Raw genomic sequence first — 22,728 nt, 5'->3', positions numbered from 1 at the left:
TTTCCACAAGCTGAGGCCCAGAAGTGGGGTACGCTGCTCACACAGAGCTCCTCTCTCAGGGGGCTGCCGGCCAGTATCACGGCTACCCCATAGCCCAGAGGCTGGCTCCTGGCTGTGGAAGGCAGGGTCTAGCTAGCTGCCGCAAACCTATCTGCTGAGAAAGTGCAGCCTGCATCCCTGTCCACACTCACCTCTCCATCCACCTCTCACTGGGTGAATTCAAACCTTGCCTAGAATCTAGGGGACAGAGGAGCTTGGAAAAGGTTATTTCCTGGGCTCCCCACCCCCAAACCCAAAGGAGACTGTAGGAGCAATTCCAGATAGGTGCCTGGCCTTGGTAAACAATTTTCAACACACCTAGAATTTCAGATTTCTAGACTCACATCATTTCATGTGCTAGAATTCCACAGTCCTGATGTTTCAGAATAGTACTCTCTGGGTATCTCAGGGTTACAAATCTTCCCAGCCTGGAAATCTCCATCTCAGAGGGGCTGGAGTTGACAGGACCTCAGAGGTCCTCTGTTGCTGTCGTCCACCCCCCTCCCCGTCACATTCATGTCGTGACTGCCAGAGTCATCTTGTGAAGCCCATGGCCCTGCGGGGCCAGGGGGCAGAACACCGTCTTGCTGGGTGTCTGTGCCCATAAGGAGGTTTTTTCCTTGTACGGAGCGCATCCTCTCCCCGATCCGCAGCCCCCTGCTAGGAAAGCAGAGCTGTTGCCCACCAAGTGCTGGCCAGCCACGTCACGTGGGTCCCCACGAGGGATCTTGGTTCTCCGTCTCTTTGGGGAGACTCGCCTCACTCCGTTGTTGTGGGAGGGGAGTCCCTTGGTCAGAAGATTTGGGAGGACCAGGATAAAAAGGAAAAGGAGCAGGGGAGGGAGGCTAAGGAAGGCTGGCCGCACCTCCCTGGGGCAGGAAAAGAAGGAGATGGAGCCTGCTCTCTGCTCGGCTGTCTTCATCATTTGTTCCAAGGAGACACTGACATGGTCAGGCTCTCTGACTGGAGAGTCAGGGCAGTGGTGGAAAGGGGGCGGGCGCTGAGAAGGGGCTCCTCGGAGGGTATTCTCCAGCCAGCCCCGCCACCCTGTCCACAGGGAGCACAGGCAAGGAACTGGTGGGAGGCCCAGAGGAAGGAAGTGGGCTTCTAGGCGGCAGAGGGGTGGGGTGGCCAGTCCCCCGTCCCCCTTCAGTTCTGCCTCCGGAACCACAGTCCTGGTCCTCCCTGCCCCCACAGGCCCCAGAGCGGGCGACTACACCTACCGCGAGGGCCTTGAGCACAAGTGCAAGAGGGACACGCTGCTCGGCCGGCTCCGGAGCGCCGAGGACCAGACATGGAAGCGGATCCGGCCCCGGCCCACCAAGACCAGCTTCGTGGGCTCCTACTACCTGTGCAAAGGTGGGTGGGCCGCCACAGGGGCGGGTGGCACGGCCAAGGGCCCAGCTGCCCACAGCCAGCTCTGGCTCTGCGCCTTACCGCAGGCAGACAGGCAGACAGACAGGGGTGGTCCAGAGAGGATGGAGTCCACGTGAGGACAAGCAGCTCCAGCCCTGACCAGCTCTGCAGACAGACGAGAGCCTCCGCGTGTCACACTCAAGCTGGGGCCTCAGCAGCTCCTGGGTGTGAGGGTCAGACAGTTCTGATACACTGCTGGGCCCCAAAGGGCTATGGGAAGGATGTGGAGAGAAACCATGTAAAGCACTGGAGACTGGGCCATAGTAAGGGCTTGACAGACACTAGCTTTTAAAAATTCACGTGTTGTCATCATCCTCCCTTCTGGCTCATGTCGGGTTGACATGTTGTGGATATTCGACAGGTACCTCATTTGCTTTCTTCTTCTTCCCAACCAAGCCTCTGGGTGCCATCTGGGTGCAAGACCTGAACAGTCTTAATAGTGTTCAAAGCTTTAGAGTGTCACCCTTTTGTTCCCACCATCACACATCCTCACGACAACTCTGAGTGAAAAAACTGAGACTTTGGGAGCCTGCCCCAGGCTCCGCCTTTTTCCCCCAACCCAGCCCGTGGCAGTAGCCCACCCAGGCTTTCTGGATCAGTTCGTCTTCCCGGCTGGATCTTTTAAGAGCTAGCTTTATTTTTTTTAATATTTACTTACTTATTTTTGGCTGTGTCGGTTGCGGGATCTTCCTTTGCAGTATGTGGGCTTTTCTCTCGAGTTGCAGCCACAGGTTCAGTTGCTCCACCACATGTGGGATCTTAAGTTCCCTGACCAGGGATCAAACCTGTGCCTCTTGCATTGAAAGGCGGATTCTTAGCCACTGGACCACCAGGGAAGTCCCCCAGCTGGATCTTAAAGACTTGTCATTTCTGAGCTTGAAGGTCTCCTCCAGTCATGCCCCAGCCAGTGTGGATGAAGTCCCGATTCCATGAGGCCTACAAGTCCCCCATTGGCCCTAGCAGTCACCATATACACTGAACCCTGACTCTTGCACACGTTGTACCCTGGGAACCTGGTCATCCTCTGCTCCTCCTTCAAGCAGTGCCCAGATCTTGGGACCCACCCTCCTAGGGCTCCCCGATGGATGCAGAGTTGGTCACAGTGCAGAGCCCACTGTCTGTGGGGTCACTTGGCCACCAGCCTGCTCATCCCTGTGTGCCAGCAAGCCTGGCTGGGGGCCAGGGCCGACTTAGAGTGTGAAGGAGGGGGACGAAGAAAGAAAAGCAGTTCCCACTCCCAGGGAATGGCTGGTCTCTAGATTATAAACCTGCTGCCTTCCCAGCTCCCTGGCCCCCAGGAGTTTGTTTATTATTATTTTGTTTACTATCATTACTTATTATTTTATGTATTATTTCACTTAATTCCTACAACAACCGTGTTCTCGTTTCATGGACAGCTGAGGCTCAGGAATAACAGGGAATCCCCAGCCCACATCTGCGAGACCCCAAGGCCTGTGCTTTCCGTCACCAGTGGTATTTTTCCAGTGACTAATAATAATAATAATAATAATAATAAAACCTCCCGTGTTTATTTAGAGGCTTATATATGTCTGGGCTTCCCTGGTGGTTCAGACGGTAAATAATCTGTCCAAAATGCGAGAGACCCCGATCCCTAGGTTGGGAAGATCGCTCGGAGGAAGGGCATGGCAACCCACTCCAGTATTCTTGCCTGGGGAATTCCATGGACAGAGAAGCCTGGTGGGCTACAGTCCGTGGGGTTGCAAAGAGTTGGACACAACTGAGCGACTAACACTTTCACTTTCGCTATGTCTACAAAGCCCACTGGTGCCTGCCGTCTTCCTGGCCCGTACACAGCAGCTCTGTGCAGCGGAGGAGCGGGGATGAACGCAAACTCCCCCAAGCCCCGCTGGGTGGCTGCCTGCCCGTCCGGCCGCGGCAGTGGCTGCGAGGGCGCTGCGGTGCCGTCCGCCTGGCGGAACGTGTGTCCTGTTGCCTCTTTGCAGACATGATTAACAAGCAGGACTGTAAGTACGGGGATAACTGCACCTTCGCCTACCATCAGGAGGAGATCGACGTGTGGACGGAGGAGCGGAAGGGCACCCTTAACCGCGACCTGCTCTTCGACCCGCTGGGGGGCGTCAAGCGCGGCAGCCTCACCATCGCCAAGCTCCTCAAGGAGCACCAGGGCATCTTCACTTTCCTCTGTGAGGTACCAGCCCCTCCCCAGTCCATGCACAGACAGTGGGGGGCTCCACAGTGGGCGATGAGCCCGGGGACCTGAGGGTTTTGGAGGCCTGCCCTTACAATGAGTAGGTCCTGGGACTGTCAGAAAGTTAGGCCCCTAGGACCCTATGGCACTAGAGCCAAGATCCTATCCAGTCCCCTCATTTTGCGGAGGTGGAAACTGAAGCCGGAAAGAGAAGGAACCACACCTGGCTCTTGACTTCCAGCCACCATAGGCCCAACTCAGGTGTCCTAGGAACTCATGCTAAGCCCCCCACACTTCCTCATCCAGCTGTGCTGGCTTCAATGCCCATGGTGCCTTCCTGCCCACTTCTCTGCCTGTGTCCAGGCCAGGCCCTCTCCCCGGGGTGCCCTCTCTGTGTTTCTGTGTCTTGGACCCTCTGAGTCTCAAGGGTGATGCCAGCAGCCCCACCAAGCTGATCATTTCCTTCCCAGAGCTGTCACAGGAGACCCTGCTGGCCCCTGCCTCCCCACCAGGCATCACGTGATGCGGGCAGGGACAGGCTCCATCTCTGGGAAGTGAGGGCGCTGGGTCTTGGTTGCCAGCAGAGTGTGGTGCTGTTCGGCCAGCCCCCATCCCTCACACAGCCAACCCTTTCCTCTGACTCTTAGAGCAGGTGGGGTTCCCACTCCCTTCAGGGGACCACAGTCCGCAGCCTAGTGGTTGCATAGACTTCACAAAACACCTGCAGTTCCGTTAGATCCTTCTTTGGCTTCACAGTGAACCCGTGGGACAGAGCAGGTGTGGTTTTTCCCCTGGGTTACAGCTGAGGAAACGAAGGCTCAGAGATAAGGAGTAATCCCTGCCCCAGGCATTTGGAGTGGTGGGATCAGAGAGGCGGGGGCCACAGACCCTGGGGTTCCCTTCCTCACCCCTCTGACTCAGGGCAGAGCTTGCAGGGACCCAGTCTGTCCCTCTGGGGTGGCCATGCTGGGTCCCAGCCCACCCCCTCCCCGGGCAGATCTGCTTTGACAGTAAACCCCGGATCATCAGCAAAGGCACCAAGGACTCTCCGTCTGTCTGCTCCAACCTGGCTGCCAAGCACAGCTTCTACAACAACAAGTGAGTGAGGCCCACAGCCAGACCCACGGCCTGGATCAGGGAGAGGGCAGGTGGAGAGGCCCCCTGGGGCAGCTTAGATGTCTGGGGAGCAGTTGTGGCCATAGGGTGGGCCTAGGGTGTCAAGGCAAGGGGCAGGATTTGAGACTCAGATCCAGCATCCACCTGCAAAGGACAGAATCACATGTACTGAGCATCTACTATAGGCCAAGCATTTTCTTACATCTTTTAATGATCTCTGCAGTCATTAAAGTCCTCCTGTGTGGAGGAGTGAGTGTCTCTGATACATAGTTGACAAAGCTGAGGCTCAGAAGCTGCTTACTCAGACAGCAGGTGAGGGCCACATCCCTGACTCCCATCCAGCGTCCTCCACTGTCCTGACACAGGCATCGGACAGTGAGTGTGAGAGGCTTGTGGGATCCAGCACCCACCTATGCTCCCTCTGACTCCTCTTGGCTGTGCCCCAGTCTGGGTTGATGGAATCAGAGTTGGGTCCAAACCCCAGCTCCGACACTGGTCTGTTTTATATCCTCTGGCCTCTCTTGGTGTCCTCATCTATAAAGCGGATGTTGATCCCCATCTCCCAGGGTTACTGGGAAGGTAGTTAAAATTCCCAGCCCAGAGGAGATGCTCAGGCGTCATCCCTCCGGGTGCAGAACCAGCTCTGGGGCATCAAGCTGGGGAACCCCAGGGAGATGCCCTTTTTGGGGGTCTGGGGCAGCTCCGTCCTAAGCCGTCTCCAGGGTGAGGCTGGGAGAGGGGCACACCGCTGGGGTTCGCAGCAGACCTGCCCAAGCATAGGACCACCGCCCCTTCCCTCCCCTGCCAGTGGTGAATAGGGGGAGGCGCCCGGGTAGGAGACCCTCATCAGGTGTCCGGCGTGGATCCCAGGGAGGGGGCCTCAACCAGGGATGGGGGGCTGCAGACTGCATCATACCCCCCCATCCTGCCCGCCAGGTGCCTGGTGCACATCGTCCGCTCCACCTCCCTCAAGTACTCCAAGGTTCGCCAGTTCCAGGAGCACTTCCAGTTCGACGTGTGCCGCCACGAGGTGCGATACGGCTGCCTGCGCGAGGACAGCTGCCACTTCGCCCACAGCTTCATCGAGCTCAAGGTCTGGCTCCTGCAGCAGTACTCAGGTGAGGCTCAGGTGGGGCTCAGGTGGGGCTCAGGTGAGGATTCAGGTGAGGCTCAGATGGGGCTCAGGTGGGGGATCAGGTGGGGCTCAGGTGAGGATTCAGGTGAGGCTCAGATGGGGCTCAGGTGAGGATTCAGGTGAGGATTCAGGTGGGGCTCAGGTGAGGATTCAGGTGGGGGCTCAGGTGGGGGCTCAGGTGAGGCTCAGGTGAGGATTCAGGTGAGGGCTCAGGTGAGGATTAAGGTGAGGATTCAGGTGGGGGATCAGGTGGGGACTCAGGTGAGGATTCAGGTGGGGGCTCAGGTGAGGGCTCAGGTAGGGGCTCAGGTGAGGATTCAGGTGAGGATTCAGGTGGGGCTCAGGTGAGGGCTCAGGTAGGGGCTCAGGTGAGGATTCAGGTGGGCCTCAGGTGAGGATTCAGGTGAGGATTCAGGTGAGGATTCAGGTGGGCCTCAGGTGAGGATTCAGGTGAGGATTCAGGTGGGGGCTCAGGTGGGGGCTCAGGTGAGGATTCAGGTGGGGACTCAGGTGAGGATTCAGGTGAGGGCTCAGGTGAGGATTCAGGTGGGGACTCAGGTGGGGGCTCAGATGAGGGCTCAGGTGAGGATTAAGGTGAGGATTCAGGTGGGGGCTCAGGTGAGGATTAAGGTGAGGATTCAGGTGGGGGATCAGGTGAGGATTCAGGTGGGGGCTCAGGTGAGGATTCAGGTGGGGGCTCAGGTGAGGATTCAGGTGGGGGCTCAGGTGAGGATTCAGGTGAGGGCTCAGGTGGGGACTCAGGTGAGGATTCAGGTGGGGCTCAGGTGAGGATTCAGGTGAGGATTCAGGTGGGGGCTCAGGTGAGGATTCAGGTGGGGCCTCAGGTGAGGGCTCAGGTGGGGGCTCAGGTGAGGATTCAGGTGGGGGCTCAGGTGAGGATTCAGGTGAGGATTCAGGTGGGGCTCAGGTGAGGATTCAGGTGAGGATTCAGGTGGGGACTCAGGTGAGGATTCAGGTGGGGCTCAGGTGAGGATTCAGGTGAGGGCTCAGGTGAGGATTCAGGTGAGGATTCAGGTGGGGACTCAGGTGAGGGCTAAGGTAGGGGCTCAGGTGAGGATTCAGGTGGGGCTCAGGTGAGGATTCAGGTGAGGATTCAGGTGGGGCTCAGTGAGGATTCAGGTGGGGACTCAGGTGAGGATTCAGGTGAGGGCTCAGGTGAGGAGTCAGGTGAGGATTCAGGTGAGGGCTCAGGTGGGGGCTCAGGTGAGGATTCAGGTGAGGGCTCAGGTGAGGATTCAGGTGAGGATTCAGGTGGGGGCTCAGATGAGGGCTCAGGTGAGGGCTCAGATGAGGGCTCAGGTGAGGATTCAGGTGGGGGCTCAGGTAAGGGCTCAGGTGGGGGCTCAAGTGAGGGAGAGGACTGCAGGGCTCAGAGGAGGACAGTGATGTTGTGGTGGGGGGCTGCAGAGAAACCAGTACTTCCTGGACACCCCAGGACTCAAAGGCTCTGCATTATGGGGCTTCCAGGCCCAGAAGACCCTGGGTTTATCCCTGCGTGGGCACTGCCAGGGGAGCCAGTGCAGAGGAGCCAGGAGGCAGAGCTCCATGGGCCACCCGGGTGGTCTGGTCACCAGCGGCCCCTCACCAAGCCCCAGTGCTCCTCTGTGAGGCGGTGATGTCAGCTCCACCTCAGCGATGAGGAAGTTAAAAGCCATTCACTTGCTCACTGGCTCACCTGATGGGATTCCTTGAGCACCTACTCTGTCAGGGTCCTGAGTGAGCATGTGGAGGTCCCCAGCCTCAGGGCCCTGGGATGTACATGAAAGCAAGGGAGACAGTCGAACAGGGAGGTAAAGGACCCTCCATCCTTCTGCTCCAGGAGGCGTACTGTCCCCTGCTGCCTGTCATCGTTCACTTAACAACATTTTTGTTGTGTGTGTGGAACATAAAATAATGGTGCATCTAATAAGCCTTATCTTCTGAGAATTGATGGAATAGGGTGATAGAGTTTCAGATGTACATCAGTAACATGAGGAAAGGAAAGCAGAGCAGGAGGACGGAGAGGGACTCGGGATGGGGCATTTGGGATTAGGAAGTCTGAGAGGGCTTCTCAGAGTAGGTGGCATTTGAGCAAGGAAGGGCAGAGAGAGCATTCCAGGCAGAGGGAACAGCAAGGCTGGCAGCCCTGAAGTAGGAGCAAGCTTGGTACAGAAGGAAGGATGTCTGAGGGCAGAGCAGCTTCGTGCTGGGGGAGGGGCAGTGTCAGAAATGAGGCCTAAGAGGTGAAAAAGTCTCGAGATCATAAATAGAGATAGAAATAGTTGCGTACATGTTTGCATGCTAAGTCGCTTTAGTCATGTCTGACTGTGATAACCCGCCGGGCTCCTCTGTCCGTGGGGTTCTCCCAGGCATGAATACTGGAGTGGGTTGTCAGGCCTTCCTCCCGGGGCTCTTCCCGACAGGGATTAAACACCGGTCTCTTATGTCTCCTGTATTGGCACGCAGGTTCTTTACCACTAGCGCCACCTGTGATTGTTCTAAATATAATGTGCAGAGGTCGGGGGTCGGGGGTCAGGGGTTGAGCGGGTAGAGTTGTATGACCTGATCAGTGTTTTTAAGAATTCGCTCTAGCTACTGGGTGGAGAACAGACGGGCCAAGGGCAGATGGAAGGGGGCCCGGGGGGTGTGGCTCAGGCCCGGGTGGCAGCGGCGGAGGTGGTAGAAGTGATCGGTGTATTGATGGTGGAGCCAGTGGGAGCTGATGAACCAGACATGATGTAGGAGACAAAGAAGGGCATCAGGTTGACCCCAGTGGGGACACCGTGTGCTGAGACGGGGAGGAGCAGGTCAGGGGATCACATCTAGGCTCATTTGGGATGTGGGGCAGTCTGAGCTGCCTGTTGGACTTCAGGTGGAAAGGTCGAGCAGGCAGCCAGATATGGGGGTCTGGAAGGTCCCAGGAGAGCTCTGGGCTGGAGATTCATCTAGCAGCAAGAAGATGGGTGCCAAGCAGATGCCTGGCCAAGTAAGCCCCTACTGGCGAGCCGCCGTGGGGACGCGGTATCCACAGGGCCAGACTGCAAATAAAGTGGGTCTGCAGAAGGAACTAGAAGACCGGAGCGGGGTTGGGAGGAGGGCGCACCTCGTGGAAGAGGCTGTGAGCTGCCCCTCAGAGGTGCGCTGTGTCCACAGTCAGATTAGGAGGGTCTGGGCCACCAGGCTTGGGTATCTGCCCTTTGCCAACTGGCAGTGAAGTCCTGGCCCCTTGGTGACTGGGCAGCCGGGCTGGGCCAGACATGAAGCCCTAAGAACCTGCGGGCTAGAGGCCACCGAGCAGGGGTCAGACTTGAGGCCCCCACCCCCGAGGGAGGCAGGGGACAGGGGAGGGACAGGGACGCTGGCGTGGGTACAGGGAGGCCTCTGTCATCCTGCAGAGCCCACATCTTGCTCCTGCATCTTATTCTCTGTGGGTCCTGGAACAATGCCTGGAATCAGGCCTCTGTCTCCAGCTGCAGATGAACTAATGGGCCTAGAGAGCATGCAGGCTGTCCCTGCTCCCCTCGTCTTTCCCCAGCCTAACTGGGAAGTGGGGCTCCTCCCTGGGCCTGGGGTGGCATCAACTCCTCTCGGACTCCCCACCTTTCTCCCCACTGAGCTCCAGGGACTCCGTGTCTGTCCCACCCCCCTCCCCAGGCATGACCCACGAAGACATCGTCCAGGAATCCAAGAAATACTGGCAGCAGATGGAAGCTCACACAGGGAAGGCCAGCAGCAGCTTGGTAAGACCCTGGGCTGGCGTATGGGGTGCGGTCAGCCCCCACGAGGGGCAGCCCCCATTCCCCATCCCTTTGGTTTATCTTTACGTAATGCAGAGTCTGACTCTTTGCAGTTTCATGGACTGGAGCCCGCCAGGCTCCCCTGTCCATGGGATTCTCCAGGCAAGAATACTGGAGTGGGTTGCCATTCCCTTCTCCAGGGGATCTTCCTGACCCAGGGGTCAAACCCAGGTCTCCCACATTGCAGGCAGATTCTTTACCATCTGAGCCACCAGGGAAGCCCCCATCTCTTTACCTAGTCATCATTTATTTAACAGAATATTGTAAGAAGAGCACAAAGAATTTGTGTATAGCTTTTTTTAGATTCCCCATGTGTTAACATTTTACAGCTGTCCACCCTCACTTTGTGCTGTGTGTGTGTGTACATACACACATACGCATTTATTTACAGAAACACACACTTTTCTGAACCATTAGAGAGTAAGTTGTAGACATGATGCCCCGTTACCCCAAAATACTTCAGTGTAAAAATAAGGACGCTGTCTTCCATAATGACCACAGTATAGTCACCAACATCACCAAATTCACGTTGGGGTGATTATCCGGATTGTGCTGTACCGTACACGTGTGCTTAGTTGCTCAGTCATGTCCGACTCTTTGTGACCCCGTGGACTGTAGCCCGCCAGGCTCCTCTGTCCATGGGATTCTCCAGGCAAGAACACTGGAGTGGGTTGCTGTTTCCTCCTCCAGTGATGTACTATTATTCAGATTTTTGTGACTCCTCCCCAGATCCCAGCAACACATTGTATTCCTGTATTGTCTTTCTGTATGTGTGTGTGTGCCTTTAATCTAAAGCAGTTCCTCGGAGTCTTTGTCTTTCATGACATTGACTTTTTTTTTTTAATATTTATTCTTTATTTATTTGGCTATGCCAGGTTTTAGTTATGGCACCTGGGGGTTTAGTTATGGCTTTAGTTATAGGATCTAGTTCCCTGACTAGGGATCCAGGTCCCCTGCATTGGGAGCACAGGGTCTTTAGCCACTGGACCACCAAGGAAGTCCTGACATTGACATTTTTAAAGAGCCAGATGCTTTGTAAAAGGCCCATCTGTTTGGGATTGTCTGATTGGAGACATGTCACGTCCATTTGTCCCTTCCCCGGTAATTTGATTAAAGGTGCCTCCACTGGAAAGCTTTCTCTGTTGTGAAGTTAATCTCTCCTCCTTTGTAATGAATGACTGTCTTCCTGGAAGTCCTCTGAGACCATGTAAACGTCCTGGTGTCCTTCAGCCTTTCCCTCCACTGTTCATATCACTTCCTATCCCTCTGGATCCTCACCCGGGTCCCCCGCCATGAACTGGGGCATGGTGGTGTTTTCGGGAGGGGAGACTGAGGCTCAGGACGCACGAGAGACTTGCCCGGGGCACACGCAGCAGAGGAGGAGCAGAGGTGGTCTCGGGTTCGCTGAAGGCTTGTCTAGAGTCCGCTCTGCTCCCTCCCCAGCCGCTCCATCCCCGTCAGCCTGAGGGCCCCTCATTCATAAACTGCGGATCAGAGCCCTGCCTGCCATCTCCAGGGCCAGTGTGAGGCTCACAGGAGCTGACCATGTCCCTGCTCCCTGTGGGGACCCCATCACCCCTGAAGCTCACACCCTCCCCAAGAGGCAGGAGTCATTGTAACTCTATCTGATAGAGGGGGGAGAGGGGTGGTCCCAGGGCCCAGGAGACAGTCACATGGGGGATGACTCCCTCTCCATTCCTGGCCCACCCACTGGTCACCTAGGGAGGACCCTGGGCCCCAGGCCCCTCTTAAGGCCGGCCTGGGTGTGGCTGGGAGCCAGGGAGCAGGGCAGGCTGGCCAGTGGGGTATGCCTGGGCCAGGCTGGCTGACCCTCTCGGCCTTCGCTCTCCTGGCCTACCCGCTCCTTCCTGGTCCTTTTTCTTTCTCTCTCCTCTTCCTAGTTGTCTGTCCTCCGCCTCTCTCCCATTTAGTCCTCTTCCCCACCCGCCACGCAGTTTATTTTTGCTCCTGGGCAGGAGCCCGGCTGGGAAGCAGTGCAGGACTCAGGCTGGACCTGCAGCGTCATCTGCTAGAGAGAGAACACTGAGTCTGCACCACTGCCGTTCCCCTGACCCCCCTGCATCCTGACCACCCGAGATGCCACTCTCGGGCCTGGCTCAGGAACAGGCCTTCTGTGCCAGGCCTGGCTGTGGCCCGGGCATGAGATGTCTCGCTTGGCATCAGTGGGTGGGGCCAGTGGCAGCTTGAGGTCAAGGACAGGATGCCAGGGTAGAAGCTGCTCGGGCCTGGTGCCCCTGGTGCAGTTGTGGCCACTGTACAGGGCAGAGGGGGCACCTGCCTCACACCAGATCTCTGTCCTCAGGCCACTTACCCGCGGCAGGGTTAGGGACCGCTCTGAGCCTCTGCTTCCGCTCAGTCCAGTGGGAATGACCCCTACCCCCAGGTCTGCTGCAAGAAGCTGCTGAGTCTGCAGTTCTGAAAAGGAAGCTCCCTGGGCCAGCATGGCCGTTTCTTAGAGCAGTGGCTAAGCCACGGGACCCCCTGGACTCCACTTACCTCACCTGTGAGATGGCCCTCTCACACTTCTGTGAGGAATCAGTGGGACGTCTCGAAATCACCGGTGACATGTAAACCTGCCAGCTATAGCCAGGCCGTGGGATCTGAACCACCTCGTGTTGACTGACTCATCTAGTTATGAGGGCCAGGCCCGATGGAGAGCAGGGCCTAGAGGGTGGGGATAGAGGGGCCTGCCACGTAGCTTTAGCCAGGTTACAAAAGCAGGATTTTACCTTGCTGTTGGGATGTGTGTTATCCTGGGGCTGGGCCAGGCAGCATGTCTCCCAGCAAGCGGGTCAGTCAACACCCAGGAGGGACTTTCTTGGCAACCTAGCACTTAAGACTCTGCACTTATGACATAGGAGACATGGGTTCAATCCCTGGTTAGAGAACTAGGCTCCCAAATACTGGGTGGCATGACCAAAAAAAAAAAAAATCCAACAAAGTGAGAGCCCCCTCCTGCTCAGGGGAGGCTCTGGTCTAGGCAGTGCCAGGGACAGAGGGTCCTCCCGTGGCAAGAGAGGAGAAGAGGACTGCCTGGAGGGGTGACCCCACATCTGAGGCCCCAGGGAGCGTGGGGAGGTCTAACTGACAGGAGGGCAGTCAGGGTGGCCAGCACAGCTGGGCGAGGTGTTGCAGGTGGTGGAGACAAAGCTGGTGGGCACACCTTCCACCTCTTGCCCACCCCCCGACCCTGCCCCAGGCAGGAATGCAGAAGAGCATGCCCTTCTGCCTGCAAAGGAAAGGCTGAGACAGGGAATGGGAAGGAACATGGTGGGGCTTCAGAGAGTCCAGGGCTGGGACTTCCCAGTGCTCCAGTGGCTAAGACTCCATGCTCCCAATTCAGCGGGTCCCGGGTTCGATCCCTGGTTGGGGAACTTGATCCCATATGCTGTAACTAAAAGATCTCGCAGGCCATAATGAAGATGGATGATCCTGCATGCCGCAACTGAGACCTGACACACACACACAAAAATAAATATTAAAAAAAAAAAAGAGTCCAGGGTTGCTCAGAAGTCTGTCCCACAGTCAGGCTGGCAGGCTCCTCCAGCCCCACCCTCTAGGCCCTGCTCTCCACCAGGCCTGGCCCTTGTAACTAGATGAGGCAGTCAACATGAGGTGGTTCAGGTACTATGGCAGCCTGTAGGATGGCCAGCTGCCACCTAGGAGAACTTCAGGGAAGGCTTCCTGAAGGAGGTGGTGTTTAAGCTGGATTTCAAAAGTTTCCAGAACAAGCCTGATAGAGAGGGGCATTCCAGGCATGTGCAAAAGTAGGGAGCTAAGAGGTCACAAGCCATGCCCAGGGACATGCCAGTAGTTCCATAGAGCAGGCCTGTGGGGACTAGCCAGATAAGGCGACAAGCACTCCTTCAGGAGACCAGAGCCCTGTCCCAGGCCTGGCCCCCACGCTGAGAGGCCGTGGAGCTGGAGTTAGGGGGTCAGTTCAGTCCAGTCACTCAGTCGTGTCTGACTCTTGGTGACCCCAGGGACTGCAGCACGCCAGGCCTCCCTGTCCATCACCAACTCCCAGTTTGCTCAAACTCACGTCCATCCTGTCAGTGATACCATCCACCCATCTCATCCTCTGTCGTCTCCTTCTCCTGCCTTCAATCTTTCCCAGCATCAGGGTCTTTTCCAATGAGTCAGTTCTTCGCATCAGGTGGCCAAAGTATTGGAGCTTCAGTTCCGGCATCAGTCTTTCCAACGAATATTCAGGGCTGATTTCCTTTAGGATTGATTGGTTTGATCTCCTTGCAGTCCAAGGGACTCTCAAGAGTCTTCTCCAACACCCCAGTTCAAAAGCATCAATTCTTCAGAACTCAGCTTTCCTTAAGGTCCAACTCTCATATCCGTACATGACTACTGGAAAAACCATAGCTTTGAATAGATGGACCTTTGTCGGCAAAGTAATGTCTCTGCTCTTTAATATGCCGTCTAGGTTGGTCACAGCTTTTCTTCCAAGAAGCAAGTGTCTTTTAATTTCATGACTGCACTCACCATCTGCAGTGATTTTGGAGCCCCCAAAACTAAAGTCTGTCACTGTTTCCATCATTTCCCCATCTATTTGCCATGAAGTGATGGGACTGGATGCCGTGATCTTAGTTTTTTGAATGTTGAGTTTTAAGCCAGCTTTTTCACTCCTCTTTCACTTCCCACCAGTAAGTGGGAATGGACCTGCTGACTCCAAGGCTCCAGGCAGCCTATGTGTCAGACCCCAGGGCCTCAGCCTGGTCCTGTGGCTTCACCAGCCCCTCTTGCCAGCAGGGTGCCCCGCGGACCCATGGGCCTAGCACCTTTGACCTGCAGATGAAGTTTGTGTGTGGCCAGTGCTGGAGGAACGGGCAGGTGGTGGAGCCCGACAAGGACCTCAAGTACTGCAGCGCCAAGGCGCGGCACTGGTGAGCTGGGCGCCAGGCAGGGGCATGGGCGGTGGGGGTGAGAAAGCCGGGCTCTCCGTGGAGGTCACACAGCCTGCTGTGTCCTGCAGCTGGACCAAGGAGCGGCGGGTCCTCCTGGTGATGTCCAAGGCCAAGAGGAAGTGGGTGTCAGTGCGGCCACTGCCGTCCATTCGCAACTTCCCACAGCAATACGATGTGAGCGCCAGGGCGGGGTACAGGGTGGCATCAGGGCTTCGGATGTAGGGCCATGGGGCCCAGGAGGGCTTGCCTGCTTTCTGGGACCATGACACCATCCAGCAGGACTCAGCAAACTCTCCCCATGCCCCCCCCTACAGCTCTGCATCCACGCACAGAATGGCCGCAAGTGCCAGTACGTGGGGAACTGCTCCTTCGCACACAGCCCGGAGGAGAGGGACATGTGGACATTCATGAAGGAGAACAAGAGTGAGTGCGCGGGGTGGGGGGGCGGGGCTGACCCTGACACCCCCACTCAGCAGGCCCCAGGGCACCCACTGAACCTCACTTTGCTGCCAGGACCCACATGTCCCGGGCCATGCCCTCTCTGGGTCTCCAGTGGACCAGTCAGCCCCACAGCTGGGGTCCTGCAGGGGTCGTGGGACAGAGTGGAGGCAGGATCCGTGCTCACCAGGCCCTCCGTCCCCTGTTGCCCATCAGTCCTGGACATGCAGCAGACCTATGACATGTGGCTGAAGAAACACAACCCTGGGAAGCCAGGGGAAGGGACACCCGTCGGTTCACGGGAAGGGGAGAAGCAGATCCAGATGCCCACGGACTACGCCGACATCATGGTAACTCCCGCCTGCAGGCTGGTCCCAGCCTGACCTGGCAGGGCCGAGGGGAGGGCTTCAGTCGCCCTGGGGAAGCGGTCTGGGCAGATGGGCAGGGAGTGGGCACCCACGGTGGCCGTGTTGCCAGATGGGGTACCACTGCTGGCTCTGCGGCAAGAACAGCAACAGCAAGAAGCAGTGGCAGCAGCACATCCAGTCTGAGAAGCATAAGGAAAAAGTGTTCACGTCCGACAGTGACGCCAGCGGCTGGGCCTACCGCTTCCCCATGGGCGAGTTCCGGCTCTGCGACAGGTGCCCCCTGGGGAAGGGCTGGGCCGGGGGGCGGGGGTGGCAGGGCCTGGCAGGCTGTGGGGTGGCCGGCTCTGATTCTGCTTGGCCGGGAGGTGGGCATGTCCAGAAATAGCCGCTCCTGGCGTGAGGACCACGGCGGCATTGGAGGCAGGGACCGCTCCTCCCGGTGTGAGATCCTCAGGAAGGCTGGGCCAGGCCCACTGTCCTGGGGCTGACCCTGCTGGGTGGCAGGGGAATGGGGACTTCCAGCCCCAGGCCGGGCAGCCTGTGGAGACCAGGGCACGGGGCTTGGGCAGTGAGCCTCCTGCTGCCCGCAGGCTCCAGAAGGGCAAGGCCTGCCCGGACGGGGACAAGTGCCGCTGCGCTCACGGGCAGGAGGAGCTCAACGAGTGGCTGGACCGGCGTGAGGTGCTGAAGCAGAAGCTGGCCAAGGCCCGCAAGGACATGCTCCTGTGCCCGCGGGACGACGACTTCGGCAAATACAACTTCCTGCTGCAGGAGGACGGGAACACCCCTGGTGCCGCCCCGGAGGCCCCCGCCACTGCCGCCAGCACCGGGGACTAGGCCAGCTCTCAACCACGGGTGAAGTCCTAGGATCAGGGGCCAGGGGTGGGAACAGAGCACCTGTTAGGAGGACTGGGGCCAGCCAGGGCTGGGGGTGGGGGGCATTGGGCAGCCCCCCACCCTGGGGCCCCATCCATCCTCCCTGCCCCCACCCCCACCACTGCCCCAGTGCATACCCAGGTGCACGAGCTGCAGCCTGCCCCCCTACCCCTTGGTCCCAGGGTTCTCATCCTACCGAAGCCCTGGGCAGTGCCTCCCTTCCCCAACCCCAGCTCTCCTGGTTGTGGAGGGAGGGGTCTGGCTGACCCCTCCAGCTTCAGCCTACAGCTTTAACTTCTGTCTGCTCCTCAAGGGGGCCCAATGCTCAGGGCTGGGGAGCCTGGGGTCCCCCACTTGAATCTGCAGCAGGAGGGTCCTTCTCCCTGCCCCACTCCCACCCCACCCTCCCCACCCTGGGGGCAGATCAGGACACAACAAGGGCAGGAGGCCCCCAACTAGCTTTAAAACCCAGCCCCAGGACAGGACTGGAGACACTGCACAGGTCACTTAACCCTCTGGGGCCTCAGTTTCCCCTCTGGTTGGAAGAATGGGAGCTGCTGGACTTCATGGTCTCTGCAGCCTGACTGGGGAGCCTGGCTCTCTGCTCAGGCCATCCTCCCAGCCCTTCTTCTCTGTGGGCCACCGAACGTAGATTGTAGATCATCGGAGCCTTCAGAGATAACACATCCCCAACCCCCATTTTGCAGATAGAAAAACTGAGGCCTCAGAGAGGGGAGTGATCTGCCCAGCATCCCCAGCACACGGCATGGCACAGCTGGGAAGCACATGTGGTCACAAGACTCAGGGCCCGTTACCAGCTGGAGCCTCCAGGCTCTCGGCAGGGATGTGACAGTCTCTGAATCAGCAGCTGGGATCCCAGGCAGCCCCACCCAGGGGTGGGTCATGTCCACGCCCTGTAGAGGGACAGTTCCCTCTGAGGATGGTCGGAAGGACTGTAGCAGTGAAGGTCACTTCCCTATGGCCTGCTCCAGAGAGGCGGTACCTGTCAGGGCGCACGTGGGCTCAGGTTCTGCAGAAGGTCCTGGGGGGAGAGGACGGGGAGGGTGGGCAGTCATGGGGTGTGGGGAGAAGGGAGACTTGACCGTGGGCACCATGGGCTGCTGCAGGATCGGACACAGCCCCTCTTTCTTAGGGACTCAGCAGAGTCCTTCCACCTTCTCCCCTCGACCCAGACATACAGTTAGGACCGTCCATCCCAGCCGCTCCCTGATCCTGGCCCTGCCAGCTGCCTGGGACCCCAGCTGACCCCCAACTCCCACCTGCCCCCCCCACCCCACCAAGTCCTCTCCCATCCCTCCTGTCTGATGTGTCTGCGTGCACCCCCTCCTCTCCATCCCACCCCCCTGTGGGCAGACCCAGCCTCCCCCGGTTCCCTAGACATTCCAGAACGCCCCACACCATTGGCACAAGAGGTGGGGTCCCCGGAAGGAGCCGAGAACCAAGGCTGGAGTCAGTGGCGGGGGGTGGGGGGTGAGACAGAGAGAATGGAATACCCTTTATTTCCCCTCAAACAAGAATTTCGAGTGTGCGATGATATGATGACGGGCACCCTGGGCCGCAGAGAACCTCGTTCTCGCTGCCACTGCCCGACCTCTTCCTGATAATTGTGGCATGCATCTTTCCTCTCCCCGCCCCTCCCCCCGGCAGGCCAGCACTGCGGAGTCTGGGTGCTGGTGGCACGGCTGGAGGGGGAGGAGAGACCCGAGGTGGGGGCCGTGGCCGTGAATGTTGATGACACTTGTTTTCCCTGATCCGTGCCGTTGCAGTCTGTCGTCACCAGCCTTGTTTTTAGTGTGTATATATGTCGCCCCCGTGATGCATATATACACAGGTATTAAATATATCGCTCTATATAATATTATATATGTGTGTGGTATCCGAGGAATCACTTCTAATGATAAAGAATGAGGGCTAAAGATAAAGCATTTGGCCAGAAAACGCAGCCATCCTGGCATAATGAGGAGGGCTTTTCAGGGTCAGCAAGCCTTTTGCAAGGACTGAGGGACTGGAGTGGGGTGAGGGGGCAGGTAATTTGGGCAGCAGGGGCAGAAGTGGTCCCTGCCTGGGCTCAGCTCTGCCTCAGAGCTTCCAGACCACCTCAGCTGAGTGGGGAGGGAGCATGCGTGCTCAGGGAAAGAAAAGGACTTGGTGTCTGTCTCCCACCTGAAGGAATAGGATTAGAATCCAGATTTTTCTTCTTCTCCAACCTGTTATCCATGCAGAGGCCCCTGGGATGTTGGGGGCACCCTGGCCTGGCCAGAGCTGGATTCCCCCACGGGGTTGGAAGCGAACCAGAGGCAGGCAGGGAGCAGGAGGTGGGTGTGGGAGACAGGCGCGCACTCTGAATGATGAGTGTGTTTATTTCAGTTGTGAACCGGACCGAGAGGCTCAGAGAGTTGGAGCGGGCTTGTGTCCCCCCCGCCAGCAGGCAGGGACTAGACATCATGGCAGATATGGCAAAGGGGGGACAGGCACCCCTGATGTGAGGGTCCCTTAGGGATGGGGCCGGGAGGGAGGCTGCGTTTCTCAGGTGGGCAGTAATCAACTTAATGGTCCTTTAAAAATGTCTGTGTATTAAAAATTTAAGAATACCACACTTTAATATTAAATATTCATAAGGTCTAGTATCTTGATAATAATGTAGATGTTTTAATAACAATTTTTGTCCTTCTTAAAATAAAATGAAAGAAACTTGCTTCTTTTAGCCTTTGTTCTAGAAAATAAACACGTGCACTTTGACCTCTGTCCCCAAGGTGTCACTCCTGTTCCTCCCTTCCTAGGCTTGTGCCAGGGGGGCCTTGTGGGGCGGAGCTGGCCGGCTGGCTGGCACAGGGCATGACCCAAGGCAGACATTCCGAGGGGTGAGGGGCAGAAGGTCTGTGTCCTCATGCAAACAGGGCAGCCCGGCTGACCCCGGCTCACACAGAGCCTCGCTGGCGGGGACAAACTATGCTCGGTTTAAGTGGCCCCACAGGCCACCCTTTGCTGGCTCTTCTGCAGCCTGTCTGCTCGTGGCCTCGGTGTGGGGACTCCAGCGGTACCCACACTTCCCTGCTTTTACCCTGTGCTATCTCTGTGCCCTTTCTGGGGGTGGCTTATTCCAGAAAGGTAAGGGGCTCTGACGCACTTTGGGACATGAGCCTGTGTGCAGCCTGGACTCCTTGGGGCCTGAGGGAGGTCTGAGTCACATGGGACCAGCTTCCTCATCTTTAAGAGACAGCAGACCGGATCAGGGATTCTCAGTCGGAGACCCCTGTATCTGCCTGAGGCCCTTTTGCGAATCTCCTGGGTTGTGTGTGGCTGCAGGTGATGGAAGGGGTCCTGACGGGAGCGGCTATATACAATTGAGAGTAAGCTCTCACCAGACAATTTCAAACTACAGGGTGCAGTGGCTCCAGGGACAGAGGTCGAAGGTCTGTGAATCCTCTGAGGACAGGAATCTTCTGGGCTGAGTACTCAGGAGGGGCTCAGATGCTTGATAAATGACCAGATGAATAACAGGAGCAGCTGACTTGATGGAGCACCTTCTGCATGCCAGGCACCGTGGATACAGCAAGTCTGTCTCTATAGCAACCTCCACATTTGGAGTCCACATCTCAGCTCACAGAGGTTCCGTGAAGGGTTCCAAGGACCCTCACAAAAGAGACCAAAAAAATGGAGGACCAGTGGCAACTGGGTGATCAGCAAGGTCCCTTCAGCACTGGTGTTCTGGGGTTCTCAGGACCCCTGGCTGCACTGTGAAAAACCAGAGGGGTATGGCAAGGTCCAGCTCCCAGGAGAAAATGCAGACCCGTCCTCAGGCTGAAGACATCGTTAACGTGCATCGGAACCTCCCTTAAACTTAGAAAGTCGAAGAATAAGATAAGCAGTACTTCAGTGAACCTAGTGGACTAAATTCTTAAATTCTCATAAATTCCCCTAAATTCTCATCCAGTTCTCTCTTAGCTCAGGTAGATATTAGCTGAACACTTGTCCCATCTCAGATCTTACAGATACAAGATGATAGACAAAATGTGGCCTTCCGGGAATCCAGTCTGTGGGGAGAGATGGGCCTGTAGGGAAGAGTGTAGGATGATGTGACAGACACAGTGGTGGGAGACACCAGGTGACACGGAAGATACCATGTCCACGCTGGGGAGCTGGGGAGGGCTCCTGGGGGGAGGTGAGCCTGGACTTGAGCCTTAAAAATGTTAGATCATCGTAATCAATGTGTACTTATTGCTCTGCATCTTCCCTTTTTTTGGTTGCATTTCACACGTGCATCGCCACGTGTGACATGTAACCTAGAAATGCCCGATGTAACCTAGATATTTATGGTCAGTGGCTTCATTCATCAAGGTGCCCGAGCAGGCTTGAGCTAACTAATCCAGATATTGAATGTAGGCCCATTTCTGGCCTTTGGTCCTGTGATTAGGGGCCACCGTGCGTACCGCCATCACCACGATTCCCCAACTCCTCCTTCCTGCCTCCGGGGAAGCTGATTATGAGAGGCTGCCTGGGCACCTAGGGGACTCTGCCCAAATGGCATGCACATACAGCCCCCACCGGGACAGCCACCAGACCTCTGAGCCAGGAGACCCAAGGCATGCCAGGACCCAGGAGATCCCAGTGTGCCTGCCATGCGGGCCCCTCGTGTCCAGGTTTCCGTGTGCTGCCCCTCCTCTGCCTCTGCCCCCCCGACCCAGCCGCCTGACCCAGCATCCTGCTGATGTGGCCCCTGTGTGAGCCATGGGTGATGCTGCCATCTGGACACCCTGGCTGTGAGTGGGGGTGCCACGTGAACTGACTTTCCATGACATGAAAATTCCCTAAGGGCAGGGCCTTGCCTGGCCCGGTCTGTTATTTAGCTCTGAATTCCTTACAAGATCTAGGCTGGTGCCAGGTATGCAGTGAGCAATCATTCACAGTCTTAGAGGCTTCACACATTTGTGCATTGGAAGGGGTCTGACAGGAGCGAACTTCCAAGAATGAAATAACATGTAGCAGGCGGGCACATTTGAGACACGTAGGGACTTCCCGCTGCTTCCCAAATCACACTCTGTGGGCACCTGCCCACTCACTGTTGGAATAAAGCCAGTCTGGCACATGAAAGTGTTCGTGGGCCAAGAGACGGTAAATGCACCAACTTAGCCCCAGCCCCAGCCTGCGAGTCACAGGTCAAACTGAGGCAACCCGCACACCAGGTCCTCCACACTCTTCACCCCTACCCCTCCGGGGTCACAGAGGCAAGCGGAACTGGGAGGATAAATAAGAAACTAAATCTGTTATGAGGAAGGGGAACAGGGATGGAAATGAGATTCCTGAAGTGCACCTTTATCAAAAGCTTTGAGCCACATACTGTTTTTCGTATTCAATAATGGAAATTAATTTTTAACTTGGGGAAGGAACAAATGGTTTGGGGAGGGCTATTAGGGTGAAAAGGGCTTCCCAGTGGCTCAGCAGTAAAGAATCCGCCAGCACAGGAGATGTGCTGGATCAGGAAGATCCCCTGGAGGAGGAAATGGCAACCCAATCCAGTATTCTTGCCTGGGAAATCCCATGGACAGAGGAGCCTGGCGGACTACAGTCCACGGAGTCATGAGAGTTGGACACAAATGAGTACCATGCATGCACGCACACGTTGGGGTGGAAAACAGGGTAATTGGGGAATAAGCTGGGGGCTGCTGGGAAAAGGAGAGGCTCAAAGGCATCCTGACATATCTGCTATTTGGGCAAAATGGGATTTTGGAAAGTGGGGAAAGATGACAGAAATCAGCTACAAGTGCAGGGAACCAAAGGCTTATTGCACCCAAACTGGAGTGTCAGAGACAGAACCAAGCTGAAAGGAGCTGTGAAGGTCGCCACATTTGGTGGTTTTGGAGCTGAGACTCCAAAGAGCAACACAGCTTGTTCAAGATGCTACATCAGTGTGTGGAGGGGAAGAGCCCGATGACCCCCCACCCCACCTCCCCTGCTCCGGCAAGGCTGGCGTCGGTCTTTGTGGAGACTGCCATACGGAATCATGGCTTCAACCTCACATTCAAGTAAGTGGCCCAGGGACCACAGAGGCCAGTGTCCTGGTGAGAGGGCCAGGGAGGGGGCTGGGGCAAACAGCCAATTGCTGCCCAGGCCCCCAGGCTGGGGCAGAGGCTGAGAAGCAGGACGGTGTCCCAGGAAGAGCCTGAGCCAGTCTGCAGGGCCGCTCCCCTTAAGTGGCGCCTACTCTGCCTGCCTGCCAGTACCTGTCCGCTGGGCACCTGCCTCATCTCCCCCACCCCTCTGTCCCCGAAGGTCAAAGGGATCTCAGGCTGCAGGTCCCCTTAGAAAAGCAGGCTTCAGGCTCTGCAGATAGCGTAAAGCCCCAATTACCCATGCCACCCGCATACCATGTGCCTTGCAGGGCACGTGTGCATGTACACAGCCTATAGACCAGCAT

At 57.0% G+C, this 22,728-nt stretch overlaps 1 protein-coding gene across 7 annotated transcripts in view; it reads left to right on the top strand.

The window, feature by feature from the left end:
- ZC3H7B (zinc finger CCCH-type containing 7B) overlaps nt 1-19,008 on the top strand; it is a 57,843-nt gene extending 38,835 nt beyond the window's left edge. For 4 of the 7 annotated variants that reach the window (XM_043881197.1, XM_043881194.1, XM_043881195.1 and 1 more), the window contains 11 exons: nt 1,237-1,398; nt 3,420-3,625; nt 4,623-4,723; nt 5,678-5,859; nt 9,531-9,616; nt 14,453-14,589; nt 14,679-14,784; nt 14,925-15,033; nt 15,265-15,398; nt 15,526-15,689; nt 16,007-19,008. In XM_043881197.1, coding sequence (XP_043737132.1) covers nt 1,237-1,398; nt 3,420-3,625; nt 4,623-4,723; nt 5,678-5,859; nt 9,531-9,616; nt 14,453-14,589; nt 14,679-14,784; nt 14,925-15,033; nt 15,265-15,398; nt 15,526-15,689; nt 16,007-16,253 — 1,634 coding nt within the window. In that variant the 3' untranslated portion in view covers nt 16,254-19,008. The remainder of the gene's footprint in view (nt 1-1,236; nt 1,399-3,419; nt 3,626-4,622; nt 4,724-5,677; nt 5,860-9,530; nt 9,617-14,452; nt 14,590-14,678; nt 14,785-14,924; nt 15,034-15,264; nt 15,399-15,525; nt 15,690-16,006) is intronic. The other 3 variants (XM_043881198.1, XM_043881196.1, XM_043881199.1) reach the window with 2 other exon arrangements.
- Nucleotides 19,009-22,728: the final 3,720 nt, after the last annotated feature.

The sequence above is a fragment of the Cervus elaphus genome, chromosome 22, assembly GCF_910594005.1.
Source record: "Cervus elaphus chromosome 22, mCerEla1.1, whole genome shotgun sequence".
Lineage (NCBI taxonomy): Eukaryota > Metazoa > Chordata > Mammalia > Artiodactyla > Cervidae > Cervus > Cervus elaphus.
Note: the sequence above shows the minus strand (reverse complement) of the source record. Positions and strands in the feature narration are given on the sequence as shown.